The following is a 23,370-nucleotide window of genomic DNA, read 5'->3' on the forward strand; positions in this document are numbered from 1 at the left end:
GGCTGGGGGCTGCGACCCCAGGGTCTGAGGCAGGAGGGGCTGGAGACCCGGACTCTTGGGTCTGAGGGAGGAGTAGCCCGCGGAGCCGTCCACGAGCGCCACCCTGTGGCGGCAGAGTTCCCGGCGCGGGTGCGGAGGCGGCGGCCGCGGCTCCGGGCCAGGTGTGAAGGTGGAGCAGATGGTGAAGAGGAGGGAGTAGGAGGGGAGCCCCGGCCGCTGCCAAATCCCGGGCCTTCGTCGGAATCATCACCATGGAGACTGAAGAAGGCGGAAAGGACCCAGCTTCATACTTTTTTGGGGACCTGAGAATGAGTTCCTCGGCCTCCCACGGAGGGTCCCTGTGTGAACTACAAGTCCCAGCGGCCACTGGACCTCACCGTTTGCTTCGGAAGAGCCGCGCTCACGAGGGCTGCTAGGAATTGTAGTTCTCTGAGACACCAGGCTGAAGCTGCAAGGCGCCCTCTGGTGGACACGGCGCCACTTCGCTCCTTCACAGGCCCATCTGAGCCCTACCTTTTCACCTCCTCACCATCTACCCCTACCTCCCTACCCAGTTCAGTCCGTTCTAACCACACTGATCTCGCTGTTCTTGCAATATTTACCACAGAGGCTCCTCCATTTACCTATCCTCCCAGTACTCATTATGGAAGGAGAGAGTTGTCAATCATTGATTAATGCAACATTCACTGAGTTCCTACTAACTCTAAAGCGTCATCACACCACAGGGGCATACATACAATGAAGTAACAGTGGATACCAGACACTGATGGAGTAGGATGCTAACTCAGCCCGGGGAGATCAGAGAAAGCTCACTGAAAGGGATGACTTGGGAGGCAGGGGAGGGGGCGTCCACAGTACTTGCAGAGTCAGGAAGTGGGACACAGTTTGTGTGATGGTGATGTGAAAGCACCATCCCAGGAATGGGAAGCTTGTCAGAACGAGAGGTAGGAGAGGGTAGAGATGATGATGCCATGTATCAGATCACCAAACGGACTCAGGAAAGAGCAAGACAATTCGACGTTTCCTGGGTTTTACTGGAAGAGACAACACCGAGTAGAGGGAACAGCAGAAACTAAGAGAAGATGCAAAACACAAATGGGATACCCTTCAGTGTGATGGGAGTGAGTGAGAGGAAGAGTGGGAATAAATAAGGCATAGGGGTGTCTGACTTCAGCTCAGGTCATGATTTCAGAGTCCTGGGATAGAGCTCTGCATTGGATTCGCTGCTCAGCCGGGAGTCGGCTTCTCCTTCTCCCTCTGCCCCTCCTCTTGCTTGTGCTCTGTTTCTCAAATTTAAAAAAAAAAAAAAAAATCTTAAAAAAAAAAGGGCATAAAGAGGGCCAAACATGCCCTGGGTGCTAGGCTGAGGTGACCTGAAGAGGAGAGGGGATGTTAGCTCTGGGACTGTGTGGGACACAAGGGGAGAGACTGGAGGCCAGGAGGCCAGAGAAAGGATCTAGAGGGGAGAGGCTGAGGCCATAGCCGGGGCAGTGATTTCTCTATGACTCCAGGACACAGTCCCATGTCCCTCTTCCCTCCCACTCCCCACATATTCCTAGCCAGACACAGAACAAAGGCAAAAATCTTTTATTTCAACTTTAGAGAAGCCACTGCCAGCCTCTTCTCCACGTGGAAGCACGGAAAGAAACACAGTCAAGAAGGCACCGACAGAAGAGGCATGGCCACCATCAATTGCTGAGGAGAGGCAGGAGAAACAGAGAAGGAGGATTCAGGAGTCTGGGCCTCCCCAGTGCCCCCACTTCCCTGCACACCTCCCCCTATCTCCCCAGGTACCTTCCTCTTCCTGTGGAAGGCTGCCTTGCTCTCCTCAGAGTTGATCCGCAGGGGAATATAGGCATCGAGATGGTAAAGCTGCTGGGGGCCCCCCATCACCAGGCGGTTCTCCCCAATCTCCAGAGACAGCCCCAGAGCTCCATCCTGGGAATATAGTGAAATAAGCCCACCCTTCCCTGCCCAGCAACAGGACAAAAATAATACAGACCAGGGACCAAAGACTCCTGTGTTGGGATGCCATATTTAAAGGATCCAATCTGGGATCCCTGGGTGGCTCAACGGTTTAGCGCCTGCCTTCGGCCCAAGGCATGATCCTGGAGACCTGGGATCGAGTCCCACATCGGGCTCCCTGCATGGAGCCTGTTTCTCCCTCTGCCTCTCTCTCTCTCTGTCTCTCATGAATAAATAAATTTTAAAAATCTTTAAAAAATAAAAAAATAAAAATAAAGGATCCAATCTCCCAGGAGAAGGGTGGTGAGAGATAGGAATTACAAGTCCCCATGACTGAGGACTTAGAGTGTCCCAGGTACCCTCAGGGCAGCTCCAGAAGTCAGCCTGAAAGACTCACGGGGCAGACAGCTGTGCTCAGGGGGCAGGGCTAACCAGTCTCGCACAGGTGTGACAGGGGGCCCCGCTCATTCCCCCTCAGAGACCACAGACCCTTCTAGATCTCATTCCCCAGCACTGGCCAAGCACACACTCACCAGTTTGGGGAGGTCAATTTCAGCCAAGAGGAGGTCAGGGGCTTCCAGCCAAAGGTTCAGGTGAGGCTTTTCGGGGCTGAGGAGGAACAAGACCCAAAGTTGAGGAGAGCCCACCAGGTCCTTGACGGGGCTAATCCTTCCCAAAATTTCTCCCTCCTATGAGCCCCGCTGCCTTGCCGGACTTTCTCAGTGGGAGTCCTGCTTCTCCCGGTCCCCAGAGCCCCAGGATACTGCTTCCTACGGGGAGAGAGAGACAGGAGAGAGAGAACCCACGGAAGGCCCACCCTTCCTCAGGTCTCAGGGAGTCAGGAGTATACAGGTTTCCCAGCTCCTGGATCCGAGGACGCTGCTGGGACCGGATATTTTGCTGGGAGATGGAGCCCAAGAAAGACCGGTTCTTCAACATGCGCCACTCTGCGGGTAGGAAGCTCAAAGTCAAAGGTGGCACTGGTTAAGGGTTCCCTTCGTTCGCTTCCATAGGGGGTCTGGCATAGCAAGAGCTTCCAGGGAAAGGCTCCGCCCCTCCGAGGCAGCCAGGGACCTGGCCACACCCCCAGGGTATTCTCAAAAATCTGTCCCCTGGAGATGCTCCTGGCTCCGCCCCCTGGCTACCCAGACCCCGCCCCTTATCTGGTTCTTGGGCCAGCCCCACCCTCGGCCCCATCCCCAACCTTGGAAAGTTTCCGCTTCTCCCAGTCGTCCAGAGCCTAGGGACCAAGAAAATCCCCGCCTACCCTAGCCCCACCTTTCCCAAGCCCCGCCCCCCAGCTGCTCCCGCCGGCCCAGGCCCCGCCCCTCACCTGGATTCAGCTGCAGACTGTATTTGTCCTCAAGGCCCTCCCTGGCGATGGTGACCACGAGCTCGCGCAAGAAATCACTGTTCTAGGAGTGAGACATGGAGGCTGCGGGAGGGCTCCGGGTGGAGGGAGAGGCCCCGGCCCAGGCCTCACCCGCAGCCCCGCCCCCAACCTGCATCCTCCGGTAGAAGTCGCTGTTGACGGCTACGTCGTAGGCGGTACAACCCTGGCCTTCTGTAGGGAGAGAAAGGGGGTGAGACCCCCAGCCCTCCGAGGGAACCCCACCGCCGGATACAGACAAGGCTAAACTAGTAAAGGCCAGCAGCCGCAAGAACCAGGGAGACCCGGGGACAATTACAAAGTAAGGCCTCAAGACTCGCACTTGTCAAGTCTGACTCATACCACTCTTGTCTCTTCCTCTCGGGTCCTTTCCCACCACGTCCCAGCGCTGACCTCGCCCCTTCCCTGCTCACAGCCCTCCCATGGCTCTCCAGTGCTACAGATAAAGGTCAGTGTCCTTCTGCGTGGTGCAATGTTGGAGGGCCCATGTGGTCTGCTCTCCCCACCTGGAGAGATGCTCACTCCTCTCTTAGGTACCTGGTCCCTTTAAATTTCTTCTACTATCTCTCCATTATTGACCAACCTAATTCAATCACTCTCCAACCCCTGGACTTCTCTATCCCCTCTGCCTAGAAACCTCTTCTTTGTCTTGGCCTGATGAACTCCTCCTGTGCCTTCAAATCTTCTATCTGATGCCTCCTCCTCCAGGAAGCCTTCCCTGACCCCCCAAGGTATGCGGTGAAGCACCCCCTCCAGACCAGCACAAATCACACCATCTTGCAATCACATCTGTTTCCTCCACCCTCAACTAAGACTAGGAGTGTCTCAAGGGCACTACCCAAAGCTTGGTCCCATGAGGCTTCGGAGGACATATGTGAGTTGAAAAAACGAGCATATTGAGACAAACTCAAGCGAGACAGGTGAGTCAAGGCATAGAAATAGAGATGGGAAGAAAGGTGAAGGAGCAAGATTGAGAGCTGGTCTGACACCTGCCCAGCTCTCCCTTACCATGGGGTAGGGCAGGGGAGAAGTGCCAGCTTGGGCAGGTGGGCAGAATTAGGACTGCCCCACACAGAAGGTACTGGAAGCCCAGGAGGCTAAGTATATGTCAAGGGAAAAGGATAAGGACAGGAGGGCCAGATTTCTGAGTCCTGAGGAAGGAGAGTCCTGGATCTTGGATCCTCGGGAAGAAAGGATCTAGGGAACTAGATCCCTAGGTCCTCCAAGGGCACTGACTTGCATCCAGTTCGGCATGAGGCTCTCCCAGACTCATGGGGATGCGAAACCCAGCTTGGTCTTCTTCCAGCATTTGAAGCAGCTCATCCTCAGTCATGTCAGCCGGAGGAGGGATGGAAGGAGAGTGACAGATGTTGATGAAAACCTTCCCTTCGGAAGAGTTGGTCTTTATGCAGAAACCTGGTAGAAATGGGTTTGTCCTGAGTGTCTGTATGCATCTCGATTTCCAGCCTTTCCCTCCTCAGTCTCCATTCTTCTCTTGATCTGTTCTCTGCTTTCTGGGTCGGCTCCCTACCCCACCCCTGGGATCTCTCTCTCTCTTTGTGTTTCTGTCCTCCTAGTCATGCCTGTCCTGCTCCTCTTCCTCTCTTTCAGATCTTGGTCCCTTCCCTGCTCTCTCTGGATTTCTGTCCCAAGCCCTTGCCTAGGCCTCTGTACCCCATTACTGTGCCTCTCTCTTGCCTCCTCTGTGTCCCCTGCCCCCAGTCTTTGTCCACCTCTCTCTGAGACTCCATCCCTCTCTCTCTCTGGGTTTCTGCCTTTCTCACCAGGTTGAGGTTGGATCTGTGTAGATTCTGGTCTGCTTGTCTGGGCTTGCTGGAGCTCCTTGGAGGCCTGTGTAAAGGTAAACAACAACCTTCAGGCATGGCGTCTGTGCTATCAGACCCTCATTTGTTCTTCAAAGTTTTAACAGAAAAGTTTATGCATATAAGATGTGTGAAGAATAAAACATACCATGTCCCTCTCCTCCTTTGGGGACCCCTGAGAACAACCCTAGGCCCACTTGCATTTCTTCCAGAGCCTAGCAAACCCACAATCCCAAGTAAGTTGAGCATCCACAATCCCAAATTGAGCAAACCCACAATCCCAAGTAAGTGCGTTCTGGGCATGAAGTTCCATCTCTGAGCACCCGCGGGCATGCATGTGCATATGTGCATACACACACACACACACACACACACACACACCTCCCCTGAACACTCAGAGACCCAGGAGCCTATCACTCCGCACCTGCAGGAGCAGCTCCTCGAAACGCGCGGTCTCAACACCCATCTTCTCTGCCTCGCTCAGCTCCGGCACCAGCAGCTTCGAGTCCGCCATGGCCCTACAGGAAGAGACCTAGGCGTCCTCAGCAACCCCGACGTGGCGCGGAAAGCCTCGCCGGGATCAAACTGTGGCCTGCGGCCAGACGCACAACCGACTCCCGTGACACCCACTATTCTGTATGAAAATCTAAGAATCCGGCCTGAGACTATGATTCCACTCAGCCCAGATACGGTTGTCAATCTGTTGGGAGTCAATAGTTTCAGATGCTCTCTAAGTCCTATGTGCTAAACTTGTAAGTGACAGCCAAACTTGCAGTCTGTAACCAAGGACTTGGGCAAACCACGCTCCCGTCTACGGCGAAGGCTCAGACGTCAATCCTACAACTTCATTACGTCCCGACCAATCATAGTCTAAGGCTGAAGGCACGCCCCTCACTTCAACCAATCAAAACGAAATCTGAATGCCACACTTCCTGTGTCGATTAAAGCCATACTTCTCTTTTCCACACATCTTGCCAAGCTACTGAGCAGTTCAGGTTGGCACACTTTTAAAACCTCAATATCAGTGTCCATCCTAAAGACTCCCTTCTGATTTCTGAACTATCGCTTCGTCCCAGAGCTCGACTAGATTCTCTAGCAAAGGTACTTCGGACGAAAAGCTTAAATTCCTGCCCTCAATATGAACAGAGTGGAAAGAAGACACACCAGTACGGCCGCCCTTCTAAATCTGGCGCCTTCCTACTTGCAAGGGACCCACATTTCCGTCCCGTCCCCGCTGCCCGCCCCGCCTCGGTTTGAGGACTGCGCATGCTCCAAACCACATTTCCCAGCTCGGGCGCATGGGCGGGGTCACCGGGCCCAAGGCGGGATTACACTCTATCTCCTGTAGCCCCGCCCTCTGGGCTGGAGGGGGCGGTGCCGCCCTTCGACCTCAAAGTTCCTCTGGGCAGAGCGCCCCGCACTCCTTGGTGGAAAGCGGCCCGCCCGGGTGATGGCTGCGACGCGTGCACGGCCCAGCGCCCGAGAGATCTTCGCCACGCTGGAGTACGGACCCGTGCCTGAGAGCCACGCATGCGCACTGGTGAGGGCCTGACGTTCGGCGCTGCCCACCCCCCCTCCGCAGGCCTCTGGGTCTTGTTTTGCGCGCGGACTCCCGTGACCCACCGCGGCAGCCCAGCAGCTCCGCCCCTCTCGGCTCCTGTGACTCCGGCCACCGCTTAGGACCCACCCTTGAAGGGCGTTCCCTTGATCCCTTGCGGCTGCCCTCCTCTTCACCCTTGTTTCGGGGTAACCCTCGAACCCCCTGCACCGACCTCAGGGCGGTGTTTCCCCCATTTCTCGGAGCCCCGGGAGGGGCTCCTGTGATTCTTCAGGGCCCCCGCAAGAACCTCCCGTGATCCTCCAGGACTCGGAATTCCTGTGGGGCACCCCCGCTCTTTCCAGGGACCTTGGGAATCGCCATAGTCTTCCTGTGATCCCTCGGAACTTCCTGTGGATCCTGCGCCCCACCCCGCCGAACTCCCGTGGGGGCCCCCGTGATTCATCGGGGCCCTCATCAATACTTGCGGGGCTCTTAGGATCTTAGGAGCCCCAGGATACCTCACAACTTACCGTTATCACCCGCAGCCCCTCCGAATATCCCCGTGGGGTTCAGGGGCTCCCATGATCCTCCAGGGCCTCTTCAAGTCCTCGTGAGGCTCCTGTGATGCCTGGGGTCCCCCAGAACCTCTGTAGTTCCTGTGGATGAGTATGGGTGCTTCGCTTTCTGTAATTACCGAGGCCCTTCAGAATCCACCCCAACCCCCAAGGGGCTCTCCTGAACCGCCCCCCCCCCCCGGGGTCTCCTAAGCACTCCGGAATGAGCAGCTTAGGCTTCTCTCTCTCTCTCTCTTTTTTTTTTAAGATTTTTATTTATTTATTCATGAGAGACACAGGCAGAGGGAGAAATAGGGCCCCCACCCACCCATCAGGAGCCTGGACTTGATTCCAGCACTCTGGGATCACGATCTGAGCCGAAGGCAGACGCTCAACCACTGAGCAACCTAGGTGCCCCCCTTAGGATTTTCTTCAAGGAGAGAAGAGGAGGCTGGAACAAGGGTCCAAGTGGAAGATGAGGCCAGAGCCGGGAGCGGACTGTGATGGATAGGAGCACCTCAGGCAGAGATAGAGGAGAAGCCGTGTGGGGGGTGGAGAGGGCAAAGCAATGTTTGGGGTCTGGCTGTCTCTGTCCCCCCTTCCCCACCGCCATTACCACCAGTAATGAACCCAGGAGGGCAACGGTTCCAAGGAAGGGCCTTGAGCTTTATTAGCGCAAGGTGAGAGTGTGAGGGACCCGGGGACAGCCTCAGGCAGGAGTCACATGCTACTTGGGCTTGTGTCTTCACCTCTGGAGACAGGGACCTGGGAGTCCCCAGTGTAGAAAGATAGCTGAACAGTGAGAGTAAGGATCTGGGATAGAGAACAGACAATTCTCACACTTGGAGGTTGGCTAGAGATGGAATATACTGAAATAGGGATAATGTGATCGTAGTTTATATTTCCTGGGTGCCCTCTCTGTGCCAGCTTCTGTGCACAGTGTGATCTCATTTAATACCCAGAACAGCTGTGAGAGGGGATTATTGTTATTATTTTAGTGATAGCACACAGAGGCCTAGAAGGATAAGTAATGTGCCCACACTCAACACAGTTTAAAAGGGATGAAGCTGAGATTGGAACCTGAACCCTGGGATTCCACAGCCCACAGTTCCCACACCACCTCCCAAGAAAAGGTCTCAGACTTAGAGTGTGTGGGCCAGAGCCAACCAACAAACTGTTTTCTTTGGCCTGCACTTTATTTTTTTAAATGTGAATTAGTGGTCAAGCCCCTGCAAACATCCAGATTCCAGCTTCTTTTGAAAATAAAATCCCAAAATTTGGCAATGTTTGGCTCACATTCCCTGACAAAAATCATCTGGATTCAATAGTGACTATCTTTTTAGACAAATCGTGTGTTCCCAGTTTCCACCAGCCCCTCTTCTCACACTAACATGTCGTGCCAGGACTCTGTAGACATTGTTTTAGGGTTTTGTTTTTCTTTGGCAGGGGGCAGGTAAAGTTTACAAACTTCCGCAGGGTACTTAATACTATGAACTACTTCTTACCTGTCACTCAGCTTCAGGAATCACCAACATTTGATCCAGTGTTGTCTTTTGTTTTTTCTGGAATGATTTAAATCCCAGATGTCATGTTAGTTTCCCAGAAATATTTGAATCCCCATTTGTAACACATGAGGACTCATTTCATGACATAACTATCTAGCCTTTTTTTTTTTTCTTTTGAGAGAGAGAGAACACGCACCAGAGAGCAAGCATGCAAGCAGGGGGAGTAACAGAGTCTTAAGCAGGCTCCACCCCCAGCACAGAGCCTAATGAGGGGCTCAATCTCGCAGCTTTAAGCTGAAATCAAGATTTGGATGCTTAACTGACTAAGCCACCCAGAGCCCCCATTCCTAGCTATTTCTCACTGTTCACATTAGTGGCCATTCTTTAATATCCTCCAATGCCCAACTCAGATTCACACATCCCCAACTGTTTCAAAAATGTGTCTTTCTCTGGAGATTTTTTTTTTTTTTTAGACTTTATTTATTTGAGAGAGAGTGAGAGAACACAAGCCACAGGGAGGGGCAGTGGAAGAGGCAGAAGCAGACGCCCCGCCTGCTGAGCGGGGAGCCTGACTCCAGGCTCCATCCCAGAACCCTGAGATCATGACCTGAGCTGAAGGCACACTTAACTGACTGAGCCACCCAGGCACCCTCTCTGGGGGTATTTGGATTTGAAACTTCTGACTCACCATTTTCCTTCAAAGAAAAATGAGAGAACCAATTGGCAGGGTAAGAGGAAAATTGGGAGAATGTGGCTTTGGGATGCTAAGAAGAGAGCAATTGTAGAAGGAAAAAGTGGAAAGTGTGCCTTGGATTTTTCCAGGATTTAGGGAAGACAGGATCAAGGGGAGAAACATGGAGCAGACATGGAAGGCTAGGTGCAGTAAGATTAAGAGGAAGTCCTACATGGTGCTGCTCTGAGTTTACTGTGTGCACTGATGCACTTAATCCTTGCCAGAGCCCTGTGAAGTAGGGAGGGGCTGTGATTATCCCCATCTTCCAGATGGCTTAGCCAAGGCCAGGGTATTATAACACCCTGGCTAGGGTTGCACAATAGTACCAGAGCCAGGATTCAAATTTGTAGCTCTAGGGACTTCATAGCCGGCTTACCATGCCTGTGTGCTATGCCTTGGCCTCAGGTAGACACATAACAGCCAAATAAGCTGTGCCTGGCAGGCCTGTTTCTTCTGTCCATATCACTCCTCAAAGTGATAACTGCTAAGGGGGGAGGGAATGGCATCACACCGTTGGATGCATAAGCCACCTGGCTTAAAAACCCCACCTCCCAAAAAAAGGACCTGATAACTGCCTGATACAGTGTTACGGGCAATGCTTCCAGGGTTGTGACAAGGTATGTGCCCAATCCCAGGAATGCAGAGCACTCCAGAAAGCCCCAATGCCTTGGCTTCCCACTGATATCTATGGCGTGTTCTCAATTGTCCTAGTCAGGTGTGGTGGACCAACAGGGGTCACTGATGACTGGTAATGCAGCTGAATTGTCTCAGGTTTCCTGAGAAATAGAAACCTGACCTGAGGTCATTTCTCCATGGAGGAGAAAGGGTTTTATTAAGCCACATTTCAAAGTCAGTAGGACAGCCATTACATGTTGCTGGTGAGAGGGTAAAACTGTGCAGCCACCATGGAACCCAGTTTGGTGGTCCCTCCGTAAGTTATACATGACCCAGCAAGTCCCTTCCTGGGTACATAAGCCCAAAAGAAATTGGGACGCTTGGGTGGCTTACTGTTGAGTGTCTGCCTTGGGCTCAGGGCGTGATTCCAGATCCCTGGATTGAGTCCTGCATCCGACTTTCTGCGGGGAACCTGCTTCTCCCTCTGCCTGTGTCTCTGACTCTCTCTTTCTGTGTCTGTCTCACATGAATAAATAAATAAATAAATAAATAAATAAATAAATAAATAAATAAATAAATAAATCTTTAAAAGAAAAGTGAAGAAAGGTGTTCAAACAAAAACCTGTACATGCGTGTTCCAAGCAGTACTATTCACAGTAACCAGAGGCAGAAACAAACTGAATATGCATTAACTGGTGATAAATGGATAAACAAAATGTGACCTATCTAGACAATGGAATATCATATAGTCATAAAAAAGGAATGAAGCCTTTTTTTTTTTTTTTTTAAGAGAGAGAGCTGGGAGGGGCAGAGGGAGAGGGAGAGAGAATCAAGCAGGCTTCCAGCCGAGCTTGATCTCAGACTCTGAGATCATGATCTGACCTGAAATTGAGAGTCAGGTGCTTAGTTGACTAAGCCACTTAGGCAGGCACCCCAGGAATGGAGTTTTGATGCAAGCAAATCATGGATGAACCTCAGAAACACTGTGTTGGATGAAAGAAACCAGTCAAAAAGTCACAGATTGTAAGGTTTCATTTCTGAGAAATAATCCAGAGTAGGCAAATCTGGAGAAACAGGAAGCAGATTAGTGGTTGCCAGGGACTAGTGTCAGGGGGAAGGGAGACCGAGTTTCCTTTGGAGGGGATGAAAATGTTCTGGAACTAGATCATGGTGATGGTGGCACAATGTTGTTAACATACTAAATGCTAATAAATTATACGCTTTAAAATGAGGGGTGCCTGGATGGCTCAGTCGATTGGGCATCTGCCTTTGGCTTTGGTTGTGATCTTGGGGTCCTGGGATCAAGCCTCACATCTGACTCCCCACACAGTGAAGAATCTGCTTCTTCCTCTCTGCCCCTTCCACCTACTCATGCTTGCACTCTCTCTCACTCTCTCTCTCTCTCTGTCTCAAATAAATAAAACCTTTTTAAAACGTTTTTTTAAACTTTTTAAAAACTTAAAATGATTAATGTGATGAATTTTAAATTATAATGTATCTTATACTTTTTCTTCTACACAGGAAAAGAATTAGGGGGGCAAAGGGGTGCAGGTATCCCCCTCCCAGAGGATTCTAGGTGGGGATTGAGCTCCCCCATATGCCTCCTAGAGCCCTTTCCAAACCGTCTTCACCTCCCCCAGGCCTGGCTGGATACCCAGGACCGACGCTTGGGTCACTATGTGAGTGGAAAGTGGTTAAAGCCAGAACACAGGAATTCAGTGCCTTGCCAGGATCCCATCACAGGTATGAGGTGACCCCCAGGGGGAGAGAGGCATCTGTATCCCCGGCCAGCCTTACCTCCCAGCAACCCCCCATTCCCTTTGCTCTGAAGGCAGGGTGGAGCCAGTGGGGAAAAAAAGGCTCTTCCTGTTAGCAGTCATCCTAATTACGTTCTACATGCCTGTCAATGCTTTTTGAGATCACTCTCTACTAAGATCCTTTCCTTGATTATGGGGGACAAGCTTTTCTGCCTTGGGGCACACCTGGGCTCTGGAAATCTGAGCCCCCTCCAGTTCTGACATGGGATCCCCCCACTCCTCTCATCTGGGGTGCCTCCATTCATCCCCCCAGGAGAGAGCTTGGCCAGTTGCCTCCAGGCACAGTCTGAGGATGTGGTGGCTGCAGTCGAAGCGGCAGGGAAGGCTTTTGAGAACTGGAGCGGACTCCCTGGAGCTTCCCGGGCCCAGCATCTGATCAGGTGATGGAATTGAGGTGTGGACCATGGGAGGTGGGAAAGGACTTCATCCTCCAGCACCCACTTGAAACTGTGAGGACGCTCTATTTCCCGATATCTCACTGAGTTACTGGGTAGCTCAGGCTTCTATGCCCAGCATGCCTTGGTGCCTTTAGGAGTGAAAACATCCATACACCAGGACTAGTAATGAAGAAGTTCTAGTTCCCAGAATATCCCTGGGGTTTATCGAGGCTCCATCTTCTAGCACCCTCTTGGGCCACCTAGAGACAAACATTCCATTTTCTAGAATACGACTGAGATTAGAGGTTAAACTTCAATTTCCCAGCACCATTGGGGGTGGCGGGTGGCCCATATCATCACAGGGCACCCTCAGGCTTTGTGTTTTTTGGACTACATTTCCCATGAATCTTTGTTGCTCTCCCCCCCTGGTAAATGACAGGGATGCCCCGGGAGATCATAAGGATTGTAGTCCAAGGACAGAGGAAGTGTTCCGGGACTGTGTGATGGAAGGGCAGTGGGAAATGACTATCCCCCTGGCTTTCTCTGCAGGCTGGCCAAGATGATCCAGAAGCACCAGCGGCTGCTCTGGACCCTGGAATCCCTGGTTACTGGGCGAGCCGTTCGAGAGATTCGAGACAAGGATGTCCCACTGGCCCAGCAGCTGCTCCAGTACCATGCAGTCCAAGCATGCACCCAGGAGGAGGAGCTGGCAGGCTGGGAGCCCATGGGTGAGAAGCAGGAGTCCTGGCTCCCAGCCCCTTCCTCCCTCACGACCTAGCAGTACCTGTCCCAGTCCTCTTATTTTTTCTTACAGGAGTGGTCGGTCTCATCTTGTCATCCACATTCTCCTTTCTTGAGATGATGTGGAGGATTTGCCCTGCCCTGGCTGTGGGTAATTGATGGGCTGGGTCTGAGGGAGGAAGGAGCTGGGGGACTGGACTCCTGGGTCTGAGGGATGAGGGGGCTTGGGGTGAGGACTTCTGTGTCTGAGGGAGGAGGGGCCTAGGGGCCCAAACTCCAGGGTCTTTGAGCTGCCCACTTTTTCCAGGCTGTACTGTGGTGGTCCTCGTGCCCCCAGCCTCCCCGACACCCCTTCTGCTGGCCCAGCTGGCAGGGGAGCTAGGTTCGTTCCCAGGAATCCTCAATGTGATCAGTGGCCCTGCATCCCTGGGCCCTGTCCTAGCCTCCCAGCCTAGAGTCCAGAAGGTGGCCTTCTGTGGAGCTGTCGAGGTATTTTCGGGGTTAGGAGGGGTACAGGATGTGGCTGGGAGGCCCGGAGGCCCCTCCTTCTACTGAATCTGGTGGGGGTCCTACAGGAAGGACGTGCCCTCCGGCGGACCCTGGCAGGTAAGGGTGCCGAGCTGGGCCTGGCCCTGGGGACCGAGTCACTGCTGGTGCTGACAGAGGCAGCGGATGTGGACTCTGCAGTGGAGGGTGTTGTGGATGCAGCCTGGTCCGACCGCAGCGCGGTGAGGCCCGTGCAATCGTGGGCCCCCAAGTCCTGGGACCCATGCGTGTCCATCTCCAGCCCTCAAAGCATCATGTCTCTCCATTGATTATAGTTTTTGGTTCTGTGTCTCATATTCTCTCTCTGCACCAATACATGTGTGGAACTCCTCATCACTTTGGATTTCTGAATCTCCATGTCCTGGCTCTCCTGTTTCTGCAGGAGGCCCATGTCTCTTGTTCCTAAAGATTCCCTCCATTTTTCTGAGTGTGCATGTCCCTAGTTTTCCAACCTGTCTGCATTCTGAATCACTAACTCTGCCTCCTGCCTGGATGTGGGGCTTTGGTGAGTCTCTGGGGTCCCCAGCCATCCCTCCTTGACCCTCCTCTGATCAGTGGACATCCCCAAGTCTCAACCCTCTGTGGGGGGCATGTCCCCTCAGTGTTGGCCCTGACCTTACCTGCCTTGACATCCCTTCTCCTGACAGGGGGGTCTCAGGCTCCTGATCCAGGAGTCTGTGTGGGATGAGACAATGAGGCGGCTCCGGGAGCGGATGGCACGGCTTCGGGCTGGTCGAGGACTGGATGGGGCTGTGGACATGGGGGCTCGAGGGACTGCCGCACATGACCTGGCCCAGCGCTATGTGCGTGAGGCCCGGAGTGAGGGCGCACAGGTGGGCAAAGGTCACAGACTCCAAGGTGCCAGGGAAGAGGGAAATCTGACTCCTGGGTCTGAGGGTAAAGAGATTGGTGACCTGGACTCCTGGGTCTGACAGAGGAGGCTGGGGGCCGGACTTCTGGGTTTGAGGGAGGAGAGGCTAGGGATCTTGATTCCTGGGTCTGAGGGAGGAGAGATTGGAAGTGAAGTTGTAGATCTGTTTCTTTCTCTTTAGGTGTTTCAGGCTGGTGACGTGCCTTCAGACAGCCCATTCTTCCCCCCAACTTTGGTCTCTGACCTGCTCCCGGCTTCCCCATGTAGCCAGGCAGAGGTAAGCCCTCTAGGGCCCTAGAGATCCTGTTCTATCCACCCATTTGCAGCCAGACCTGGGCAGCAACACCACACCTGCAGAGGCCCCAGTGGGGGCTGGTTCTGGGGGCTGCTGATGATTGTTAGCCGGTTCCCTAATGGGTAGGGTGTTGGAAGGAGGAGCTGGCCAGGCCACCTGAGCTCCATCATCACCTCTTCCAGGTGCCCTGGCCTGTGGTGGCAGCCTCCCGATTCCGCACAGCGAAGGAGGCCCTGGCCATGGCCAATAGGACGCCCCGAGGAGGCAGTGCCAGTGTGTGGAGTGAGAGACTGGGGCAGGCCCTGGAGCTGGGCTATGGGTCAGTCAGCACCCACTGAGGCATGAGAGGCAGCCTGTGGGGGGGCCCAAGCTTCTGCTCCTTCTCTCCACCCTTGAGGTCTCCATCACATTCTCTCTGAGTCTCTGCCCACCCCCGCTCTGACTCCCAGGCCCCTATACCTTTGTTCCTGCTCATGTGGTATCCATACCCCCTCCCCCTTGCCCAGGCTCCAGGTGGGCACAGTCTGGATCAACGCCCATGGCCTTAGAAACTCTGAAGTGCCCACAGGTGGCTGCAAGGAGAGCGGGTCTTCCTGGCACGGGGGCCTCGACGTGAGTGAACCCCTCCTCCGCCCCATCATCATCCCCTTTATCTACCTTGTGCCCACCTTGTGTGCTTTTGACACTACCCCTCTCACAGGGTCTATATGAGTATCTGCGGCCCTCAGGAACCCCTGGCCGGCTGGCTTACTTTTCCGAGAGTATGAACTATGACACCTTTGGTCTCGCTGTCCCCTCAACCCTGCCAGCTGGGCCTGAAATAGGACCCAGGTGAGCTGTTCCAGGGGGCTGCAACTCCCAGAATCCCTGGAGATGTGGAAGGGGAGAAGGGAAGTTATGGCAGGCTCCCTGTGGCCTGGAGGGGGGTTTGGTAACACTGTCTTGAGGGCTCCCTGGCTGCTGCCCAGAATTGCATTCTGGATCTCTTGGCTCCACCACCTGTGCCTATGAGAGCCTCAGTTCTGCTAAATGATGGACCGTGCTCTCCCAGAGGGTCACTGGGGTAGAGCATGGGGTATGAGTGGACCAGGCCCCAGGACCCACCTCCACACCTCACCCCACTCCAGCCCAACAGCCCCTTATGGGCTCTTCATCGGGGGCCGATTCCAAGCTCCTGGGGCCCGAAGCTCCAGACCCATCCAGGATTCACAAGGCAAACTCCACAGCTATGTGGCTGAGGGTGGAGCCAAGGATATCCGAGGAGCTGTAGAGGCCGCTCACCAGGCTACCCCTGGGTAAGGAATCACATGGGAAAACCCAGAGGTCATGGGGCATTAGAGAGGGTGGTCTGAGGCCCCCAAGGGCTGATGGTATATGGGGTCTGGGTCCTGAGGACTGGTGGGCTATGAAATACAAGCTGCCAAGGCTGACACCCTTGCTCCCTTCCCCAGGCAGTTGGGCCATGGGGCCAGAGCCCCATGGCAGAGGTAGCAGACAGAGGAGGGTAACTGGAAAGAGCCAGGACCAATAAGCTAACCCCTAACTTGCACTGTCTCCCCTCCACCCCGAGCTGGGTGAGTCAGTCCCCAGGGGCCCGGGCGTCCCTGTTGTGGGCCTTGGCAACTGCACTGGAGCGCCGGGAGTCTGCCCTAGCCTCGAGGCTGGAGAGGCATGGAGTGGAGTTCAAGGCCGCCAAGGTGGAGGTGGAGCTGAGTGTGAGGCAGCTTCGGGCCTGGGGGGCCCGCGCCCAGGCCCAAGGCCATGTGTTGCAGGTGAGAGTGTTCTGTGAATGAGCAGACAGGGTGGCAGTCTAGGGTAGGGGTTAGAGCAAGGACTTTGGAGTGAGGCTGACTTAGGTGGAGAGAATGAGAGAGAATACGAGCGGGAGGGCAGAGGGAGAGAGAATCTCAAGCAGAGTCTGTACTGAGTGCAGAGCCTGACATGGGGCTCAATCTCACAACCCTGAGATCATGACCTGAGCTGAAACCGAGAGTTGGATGCTCAACCACCTCAGCCACCCAGGCACCCCTTATTCCTAGGTTTTAATCCAAGAACAATGAAAGCATATAATCCATACAAGGATTTTTTTTTTAAAGATTTAATTATTTATTCATGAGAGACAGAGTGAGAGAGAGAGAGGCAGAGACACAGGCAGAGGGAGAAGCAGGCTTCATTTAGGGAGCCCAATGTGGGACTTGATCCCAAGACACCAGTATCATGCCCTGAGCTGAAGGCAGGTGCTTTTTTTTTTTTTTTTTTATGATAGTCACAGAGAGAGAGAGAGAGAGAGAGAGAGGCAGAGACATAGGCAGAGGGAGAAGCAGGCTCCATGCTCCGGGAGCCCGATGTGGGATTCGATCCCGGGTCTCCAGGATTGCGTCCTGGGCCAAAGGCAGGTGCCGAACCGCTGCGCCACCCAGGGATCCCCCTTTTTATTTTATTTTATTTATTTATTTATTTTTTTATTTATTATTATTTTTTTTTTATGAAGGCAGGTGCTTAACCTCTGAGCCACCTGGGCGTCCCTAATTCCTAGGTTTTAATCCAAGAACAATGAAAGCATATAATCCATATAAGGATTTACACTCAAATTTTATAGCAGCATTATTCACAGTAGCTAAAAACTGTAAGCAATCTAGCAGCTTCTGGCTGGCTGAGTCAGTAGACCATGTGACTTGATCTTGGGGGTAGTGAGTCTGAGGCCCATGCTGGACATAGAGTTTATTTTTAAAACAAATAAATACAATAAGTAAAATAAAAAGCTGAAGTAATCCAAACGTCGTTTGATAGATTAATAGATAAACAATGTGGGGCGCCTGGGTGGCTCAGTGGTTGAGTGTCTGCCTTTGGGTCAGGTCATGATCCCAAGCTTGTGGGATCGAGTCCTGCACTGGGCTTCCTGCAGGGAGCCTGCTTCTCCCTCTGCCTGTGTCTCTGCCTCTCTCTCTCTCTGACTCTCATGAGTAAATAAATAAATCTTAAAAAAAATTAAATAAATAGAGTGTGCTACATTCATAACAGTAGCCTCTTACTCAGTAGTCCTACACTGTGGATGAATCTCCAAGTCACTGTGCTGAGTGAAAGAAGCCAAATAATGGGCAGCCTGGGTGGCTCAGCGGTTTAGCGCTGCCTTTAGCCCAGGGCCTGATCCTGGGGACCCAGGATCGAGTCCCACATCAGGCTCCCTGAATGGAGCCTGCTTCTCCCTCTGCCTGTGTCTCCGTCTCTCTCTCTCTCTGTGTGTGTCTCTCATGAATGAATAAATAAAAACTTAAAAAAAAAAAAAAAGCCAAATTTAAAAAAAATGGTGCAGAATATATGATTTTGTATCTAAAAAATTCTAGAAAATAGAAATTAACCTATAGTGAGTGGAAGCAGATCAGTGGTTGAGGACTGAGAGGGTTCAAATAGTCAGGAGGGAAGCATCACAAAGGTGCAGATGAAGATCTTGGGGGGTAAAGTTCATTACCTTGATTGTGGTGATGGTTTCACAGATACAGATAGATGTCCAAACTTATTAAATTGAGGGCATCTGACTGGCTTAGTCGGTAGAGCATATAATTCTTGATCTCAGGGTCATGAGGTCAAGGTGTAGAGTTGCTTTAAAAAAACTATCAAATTGTACTCTTTAAAATGTGTGTGGTTTAGTGAATGTCAATTATATTCAATAAAGGGGTGCGTGGGTGGCTCAGCAGTTGAGTGTCTTTCTGCCTTTGGCCTAGGGCATGATCCTCAGTCTGGGGATCCAGATCCCCACTTCAGGCTCCCTGCAGGGAGCCTGCTTCTCCATCTGCCTGTGTCTCTACCTGTGTGTGTGTGCTTCTCATGAATAAATAAATAAAAATCTTTTAAAAAATTATATTCAAAATAAATAAAAAATTAAAAATTATATTCAATAAAGTTTTTTTTAATAAAGATTTTATTTATTGATGAGAAGCACAGAGAGAGAGAGGCAGAGACATAGGCTGAGGGAGGAGTAGGTTCTATGCAAGGAGACTGATGTGGGACTCGATCTGGGGACTCTGGGATCACGCCCTGAGCCAAAGGCAGGTGCTCAACCACTGAGCCACCCAGATGCCTCTCAATAAAATTTAAAGAAAAAAAATCACACACACACACAGAAACCAACCGGGTCATGTACTGAGCCCTCTACACACATTAACTTATTTCATTTTAACAATAAATCTCTGAGTTAAACACCATTAGCCTCATTTGGAAGATGGAAAACTGAGGCCCAGAGAGGTTAAGTAACTCACCCAAGGTCACACAGCTGGTGAATGGCAGAGCCAACCATCTGTCTCCAGTCTGCTCTGCCTTGTTACCTGGTGAATCATCATTAGAGTTGTTACAGAGAAGCAAAGATGGGGAGAGGAAGAAAGGGGCAGATGATGAGGCTCCTGTGCCCAGCCTGTGACCTCGTCTGCTTGTCCCTGCAGGTGGCAGAGCTGAAGGGCCCCGTGCTCCGGCTGCGGGAGCCGCTGGGCGTGCTGGCCATCGTGTGCCCTGACGAGTGGCCCCTGCTTGCCTTCGTGTCTCTCCTGGCCGCCGCCCTGGCCCACGGCAACTCTGTAGTCTTGGTACCCAGCGGGGCCTGTCCCATCCCCGCCCTGGAGGTCTGCCAGGTACAATTGCTGCCTTCCTGGTGCTGCTCCAAGCAGTCCATGGGGCAGCAGCAGATGGGTGGAAGGTGCCCTAAGGCCTGCACTCGCCCCACCCCCTTGGTAACCGCGGTAACCCCAACCCCTGTGGTCCAAGCCCGCATTGTTCATAGACCCTGTGACTGTTCTGTCCAGGCCTCAAGCGTTCGCCAGTCATGATCCTGATCCCATTCCTTCCAGGAGCCTCAAGGGCCCTCCCTGGATGCTCATTCCTCACCCAGACTGTTGCCTCCAGGGTCTCTGACACCCTTCCCCCCACAACTCTCTCTCCCATCCCCTAGGATATGGCCACCTTATTGCCAGCAGGCCTGGTAAACGTGGTGACCGGAGACCGGGACCACCTGACCCGCTGCCTGGCCTTGCACCAGGACATCCAGGCCCTGTGGTACTTCGGATCTGCACAGGTACGCTTTGTTGTGCTGTCTCTTCAGCATCTTAAACCTCACCTACAGTCTCTTCCTTTTCTGGAAGCAGAGCAATGCCCCCTCCAAGCTCCCATTGCTAAGGAGGAGAGACTCCTTGGCAACCAGGTTCTGAGATCCCACCCCTTTAGAGCCCCATTGCTAAGGAAGGGGATCTCCTTAGCATAGCAACAAGGGCCTGGGATCCTGTCTAGCCTAAAGACCTCATCTCAACCCATTGCTGAGGACCACACCCCAATAGCAGAACCAGAGACCCACAGTCCACCCTCTGATGGTAACAGGGGAACTCCTTGTCACCAAGAACATCAGGCAGGCCCCATTCCTTTGAATGTGGGCTGTTAATGGGGAGGAAATCCCCTAGCCACAAAGGTCAACCTTGTTTCCCTCAGCATCTGGAAGGTCTGCCGGGGACAGTTGAGCATTGTAAGCAACAGAACCTAGGTCAAGGGGTCAGGCCCCTCAGTGATAGTCCTTATTGTCAAGGAAAAAGTTGCTTGGCAAGAAGCTTATGGAAGTGCCGATTGCCCCCCCCCCCCCTTCTCATACCAGGGCTCCCAGTTTGTGGAGTGGGCCTCAGCAGGAAACCTGAAGCCGGTGTGGGTGAACAGAGGCTGCCCTCGGGCCTGGGATCAGGAGGCCAAGGGAGCAAGCCCAGAGTTGGGGCTGCGGGCAGCACGGACCAAGGCCCTGTGGCTGCCCATGGGGGACTGATGCCCGAGTGCCACCTGCTCCATCTTGGACACGGGAGAGATGGACCCTGACAGACACCAGAAGCCTGGAACTTTCTTTTTTTATGACTCTCATGCCCTCCAATAAACTCTGACCAACCTTGGCTGTGCTTCTGAGGGGAGGAAGTGGGGGAGTAGCAACTTCTGGTCTGTTTGAGGACATTTGAGTTCTGAATCTCAGCAGCCGGGTGGGCTGGCTCCAGTACAACACAGTGTTTGTGCAACAGATAAAGGGAACTCTGAGAAGCCCCGGGCAGGGCCCCAGGGCCTCTTGTTTTCCCCTGGTCCTCTCCATCCTGCCACTCTTGCTCTTTGATTTTCTCTGCCTATGCGTTATTTCAGGACCCATGGTGTGCTGGTATAAAATAAAACACAGTGGCTCTCTGGGATAAAATAAAAGCCCTGGTAAGTAACATCTGCCAATTCCTGCAGTGTAAATGCTCCCATCATGTCCGATTGCAAGCTCTAGATGATTGAACAACGAACAAGCTGAAGGAATTCCTGAATTTTTAGCAGTCACTCCATGAGCCAATCTGAGTGGCTCTGGCACATCAGTCGTAGAATTCTTTTGGATGCAAGGCACCCACTCCTGCTAGCTTAAGATAAGAGGGAATTTTCTGTAAGAGACATCTTACAGAAAATAGAGCAAGATGCACATCTGAGGTGCCCCAGGTTCCTGAGAACCCAAATGTAGGCAGGAACCAGAACCAGTCTTTTGTGGGCACATGATCTTTGGGGTCTTTTTTCTTTCTTTTTCCTCTCCTTTCTTTCTTTCTTCCTTTTTTTTTTTAAAGATTTTATTTATTCATGAGAGACCCAGAGAGAAGCACAGACATAGGCAGAGGGAGAAGCAGGAAGCAGGCTCTCTGTGGGGAGCCTGATGCGAGACTCGATCCTAGGACCCCAGGATCATGACCTGAGCCAAAGGCGGACTCTCAACCACTGAGTCACCCAGGCGCTCCTGTCTTTTTTACTTTCTTAAGTAATCTTTATACCCAACCTGAAGCTTGAACTCCTGACCCCGAGGTCAGGAGAGTAGGATGCTTCATGGACCGAGCCAGCTGGGCGCCCACCTCTGGTGTTTCCTAGCCTTACCTATCTGCTTCAGTCACTCCTTTCAGCGATGTGACTTTATAGGAAAACTGCTTCACTGCTCTGAGCCTGTTTCCTCATCTGTAAAATGGAGCTAATAGCTCCAACTGGACTGGTTGACTCCACGGGTATACGGGACTTGCGTAGTGTTCACTGTTTTTTTTTTTTTTTAATTTTTATTTATTTTTATTTATTTATGATAGTCACAGAGAGAGAGAGGCAGAGACATAGGCAGAGGGAGAAGCAGGCTCCATGCACCGGGAGCCCAATGTGGGATTCGATCCCGGGTCTCCAGGATCGCGCCCTGGGCCAAAGGCAGGCGCCAGGGATCCCTGGGTGGCGCAGCGGTTTGGCGCCTGCCTTTGGCCCAGGGCGCAATCCTGGAGACCGGGATCGAATCCCACGTCAGGCTCCCAGTGCATGGAGCCTGCTTCTCCCTCTGCCTATGTCTCTGCCTCTCTCTCTCTCTCTCTCTCTGTATGACTACATAAATAAATAATAAAACAAATTAAAAAAAAAAAAAAAAAACAAAGGCAGGCGCCAAACTGCTGCACCACACAGGGATCCCCGTAGTGTTCACTGTTAACTAGAGGTTGATTCGGTCACGAAGCAAGTGAGAATAGGCAGCCTCCTGTCAGCATATGAGGCTGGACCGAATAATTACCCTTCCCAGGATCTGGACACTTGTTTGGAAAGAAAAGACACCAGGATGGCAACGCTGGAGGAAAATCCCTGGAAGGTTCTAGTTCCTATGTTTTGACAGTTCCCGCTAGGATCTAATGGGCTGTCTCGGTGTCCTTCCTAGGGATCCCATTGCTTTAACAAGGCAACCACCAGGGGCCATACACAACATCCTTCTCCTTCCTCCTCCTCCTCCACCACTACTGACAGGTGTCTGTGGAAGTAGCGCGGGGAATCTGATTGGGCAGCGTGAGTCAGGCGTCCACCTCTGAGCCAATCATCTCTGGCCAAGGCAGGTGCTCCTAGTCTGTGCAGCCCTCCAATTGGACAGCAAATACCCACTGAGCGTCCACTATGAGCGAGGCGCTGTTCTAGGTGCTGAGGGGACCCCCAGGAGCAAGACCACCTGGCCTCAGGAGCTAGTGATGTCCCAGTGGGCCAGAGGTGTATCAGGCTCCTGTCGCTGCTATAACAAAGTGACTTAAGTAAAACAATACAAATGTTTATCTTGCAGTCCTGGACATCAGCCATCTGAAATGCGGCTCGGTGAGCTAAAATCAAGGTGTCAGCAGGGCTGCGTAACTATCTGGAGCACAAGGGGAAAATATATTTCCCTACCTTTTCCAACTTGGAGAGGCACCTGCTTTCGCTGACATGTGACCTTGCATCACTTTTTTTTTTAATTTTTTTTAATTTTTATTTATTTATGATAGTCACAGAGAGATAGAGAGAAGGCAGAGACACAGGCAGAGGGAGAAGCAGGCTCCATGCACCAGGAGCCCGATGTGGGATTCGATCCCGGGTCTCCAGGATCGCGCCCTGGGCCAAAGGCAGGCACCGAACCGCTGCGCCACCCAGGGATCCCCTTGCATCACTTTTTAAAAGATTTTATTTATTTGAGAACGAGTGAGCAAGAGTAGGGGGGGCAGGGCAGAGGGTGAAGCAGGCTTCCCACTGAGCAGGGAGCCCAATGTGGGACTCGATCCTGGGACCTTGGGATCATAACCTTAGCGTAAG

At 52.6% G+C, this 23,370-nt stretch overlaps 2 protein-coding genes across 6 annotated transcripts; one reads left to right on the forward strand and one right to left on the reverse strand.

Moving 5' to 3' along the window:
• Positions 1-1,572: 1,572 nt before the first annotated feature.
• On the reverse strand, positions 1,573-7,284 carry PIH1D1 (PIH1 domain containing 1). Of its 5 annotated transcripts, none has more exons than XM_072757133.1 (10): positions 7,249-7,284; positions 5,603-5,696; positions 5,140-5,206; positions 4,592-4,771; positions 3,468-3,529; positions 3,299-3,380; positions 2,783-2,912; positions 2,499-2,574; positions 1,795-1,938; positions 1,573-1,695 (listed from the first exon to the last, which is right to left on the reverse strand). In XM_072757133.1, exons 2-10 carry the CDS (start codon positions 5,690-5,692, stop codon positions 1,654-1,656), a joined length of 873 nt encoding a protein of 290 aa, XP_072613234.1. In that variant the 5' UTR covers positions 5,693-5,696; positions 7,249-7,284; the 3' UTR covers positions 1,573-1,653. The 5 variants fall into 5 exon arrangements, with proteins under 5 accessions (XP_072613234.1, XP_025869626.1, XP_025869627.1 ...); XM_026013841.2 differs by lacking the exon at positions 7,249-7,284 and adding an exon at positions 6,951-7,103; XM_026013842.2 differs by lacking the exon at positions 7,249-7,284 and adding an exon at positions 6,866-7,008.
• On the forward strand, positions 6,577-20,684 carry ALDH16A1 (aldehyde dehydrogenase 16 family member A1). Its single transcript, XM_026013837.2, has 17 exons — positions 6,577-6,718; positions 11,766-11,868; positions 12,196-12,322; positions 12,869-13,047; positions 13,134-13,211; positions 13,368-13,549; positions 13,636-13,788; positions 14,254-14,439; positions 14,659-14,754; positions 14,955-15,091; positions 15,279-15,384; positions 15,473-15,603; positions 15,900-16,067; positions 16,343-16,544; positions 19,209-19,394; positions 19,712-19,834; positions 20,402-20,684. The coding sequence occupies exons 1-17, from the start codon at positions 6,629-6,631 to the stop codon at positions 20,561-20,563; spliced, it is 2,409 nt and encodes an 802-aa protein (XP_025869622.2). The 5' UTR covers positions 6,577-6,628; the 3' UTR covers positions 20,564-20,684.
• The last annotated feature ends 2,686 nt before the right edge of the window (positions 20,685-23,370 follow it).

The sequence above is a fragment of the Vulpes vulpes genome, chromosome 1, assembly GCF_048418805.1.
Source record: "Vulpes vulpes isolate BD-2025 chromosome 1, VulVul3, whole genome shotgun sequence".
Classification (NCBI taxonomy): domain Eukaryota; kingdom Metazoa; phylum Chordata; class Mammalia; order Carnivora; family Canidae; genus Vulpes; species Vulpes vulpes.

Coding starts and splice junctions, on each gene's coding strand:
- PIH1D1 (XM_026013840.2), bottom strand. CDS start 6,446: ATGCGCAGTCCTCAAACCGAGGCGGGGCGGGCAGCGGGGACGGGACGG. Junction 3,381..3,467: donor ACTTCTACCGGAGGATGCAG/GTTGGGGGCGGG, acceptor TCTCACTCCTAG/AACAGTGATTTCTTGCGCGA. Junction 2,913..3,298: donor CAGTCTGCAGCTGAATCCAG/GTGAGGGGCGGG, acceptor TCCTACCCGCAG/AGTGGCGCATGTTGAAGAAC.
- ALDH16A1 (XM_026013837.2), top strand. CDS start 6,629: ATGGCTGCGACGCGTGCACGGCCCAGCGCCCGAGAGATCTTCGCCACG. Junction 11,869..12,195: donor TTGCCAGGATCCCATCACAG/GTATGAGGTGAC, acceptor TCATCCCCCCAG/GAGAGAGCTTGGCCAGTTGC. Junction 16,068..16,342: donor GCTCACCAGGCTACCCCTGG/GTAAGGAATCAC, acceptor CTCCACCCCGAG/CTGGGTGAGTCAGTCCCCAG.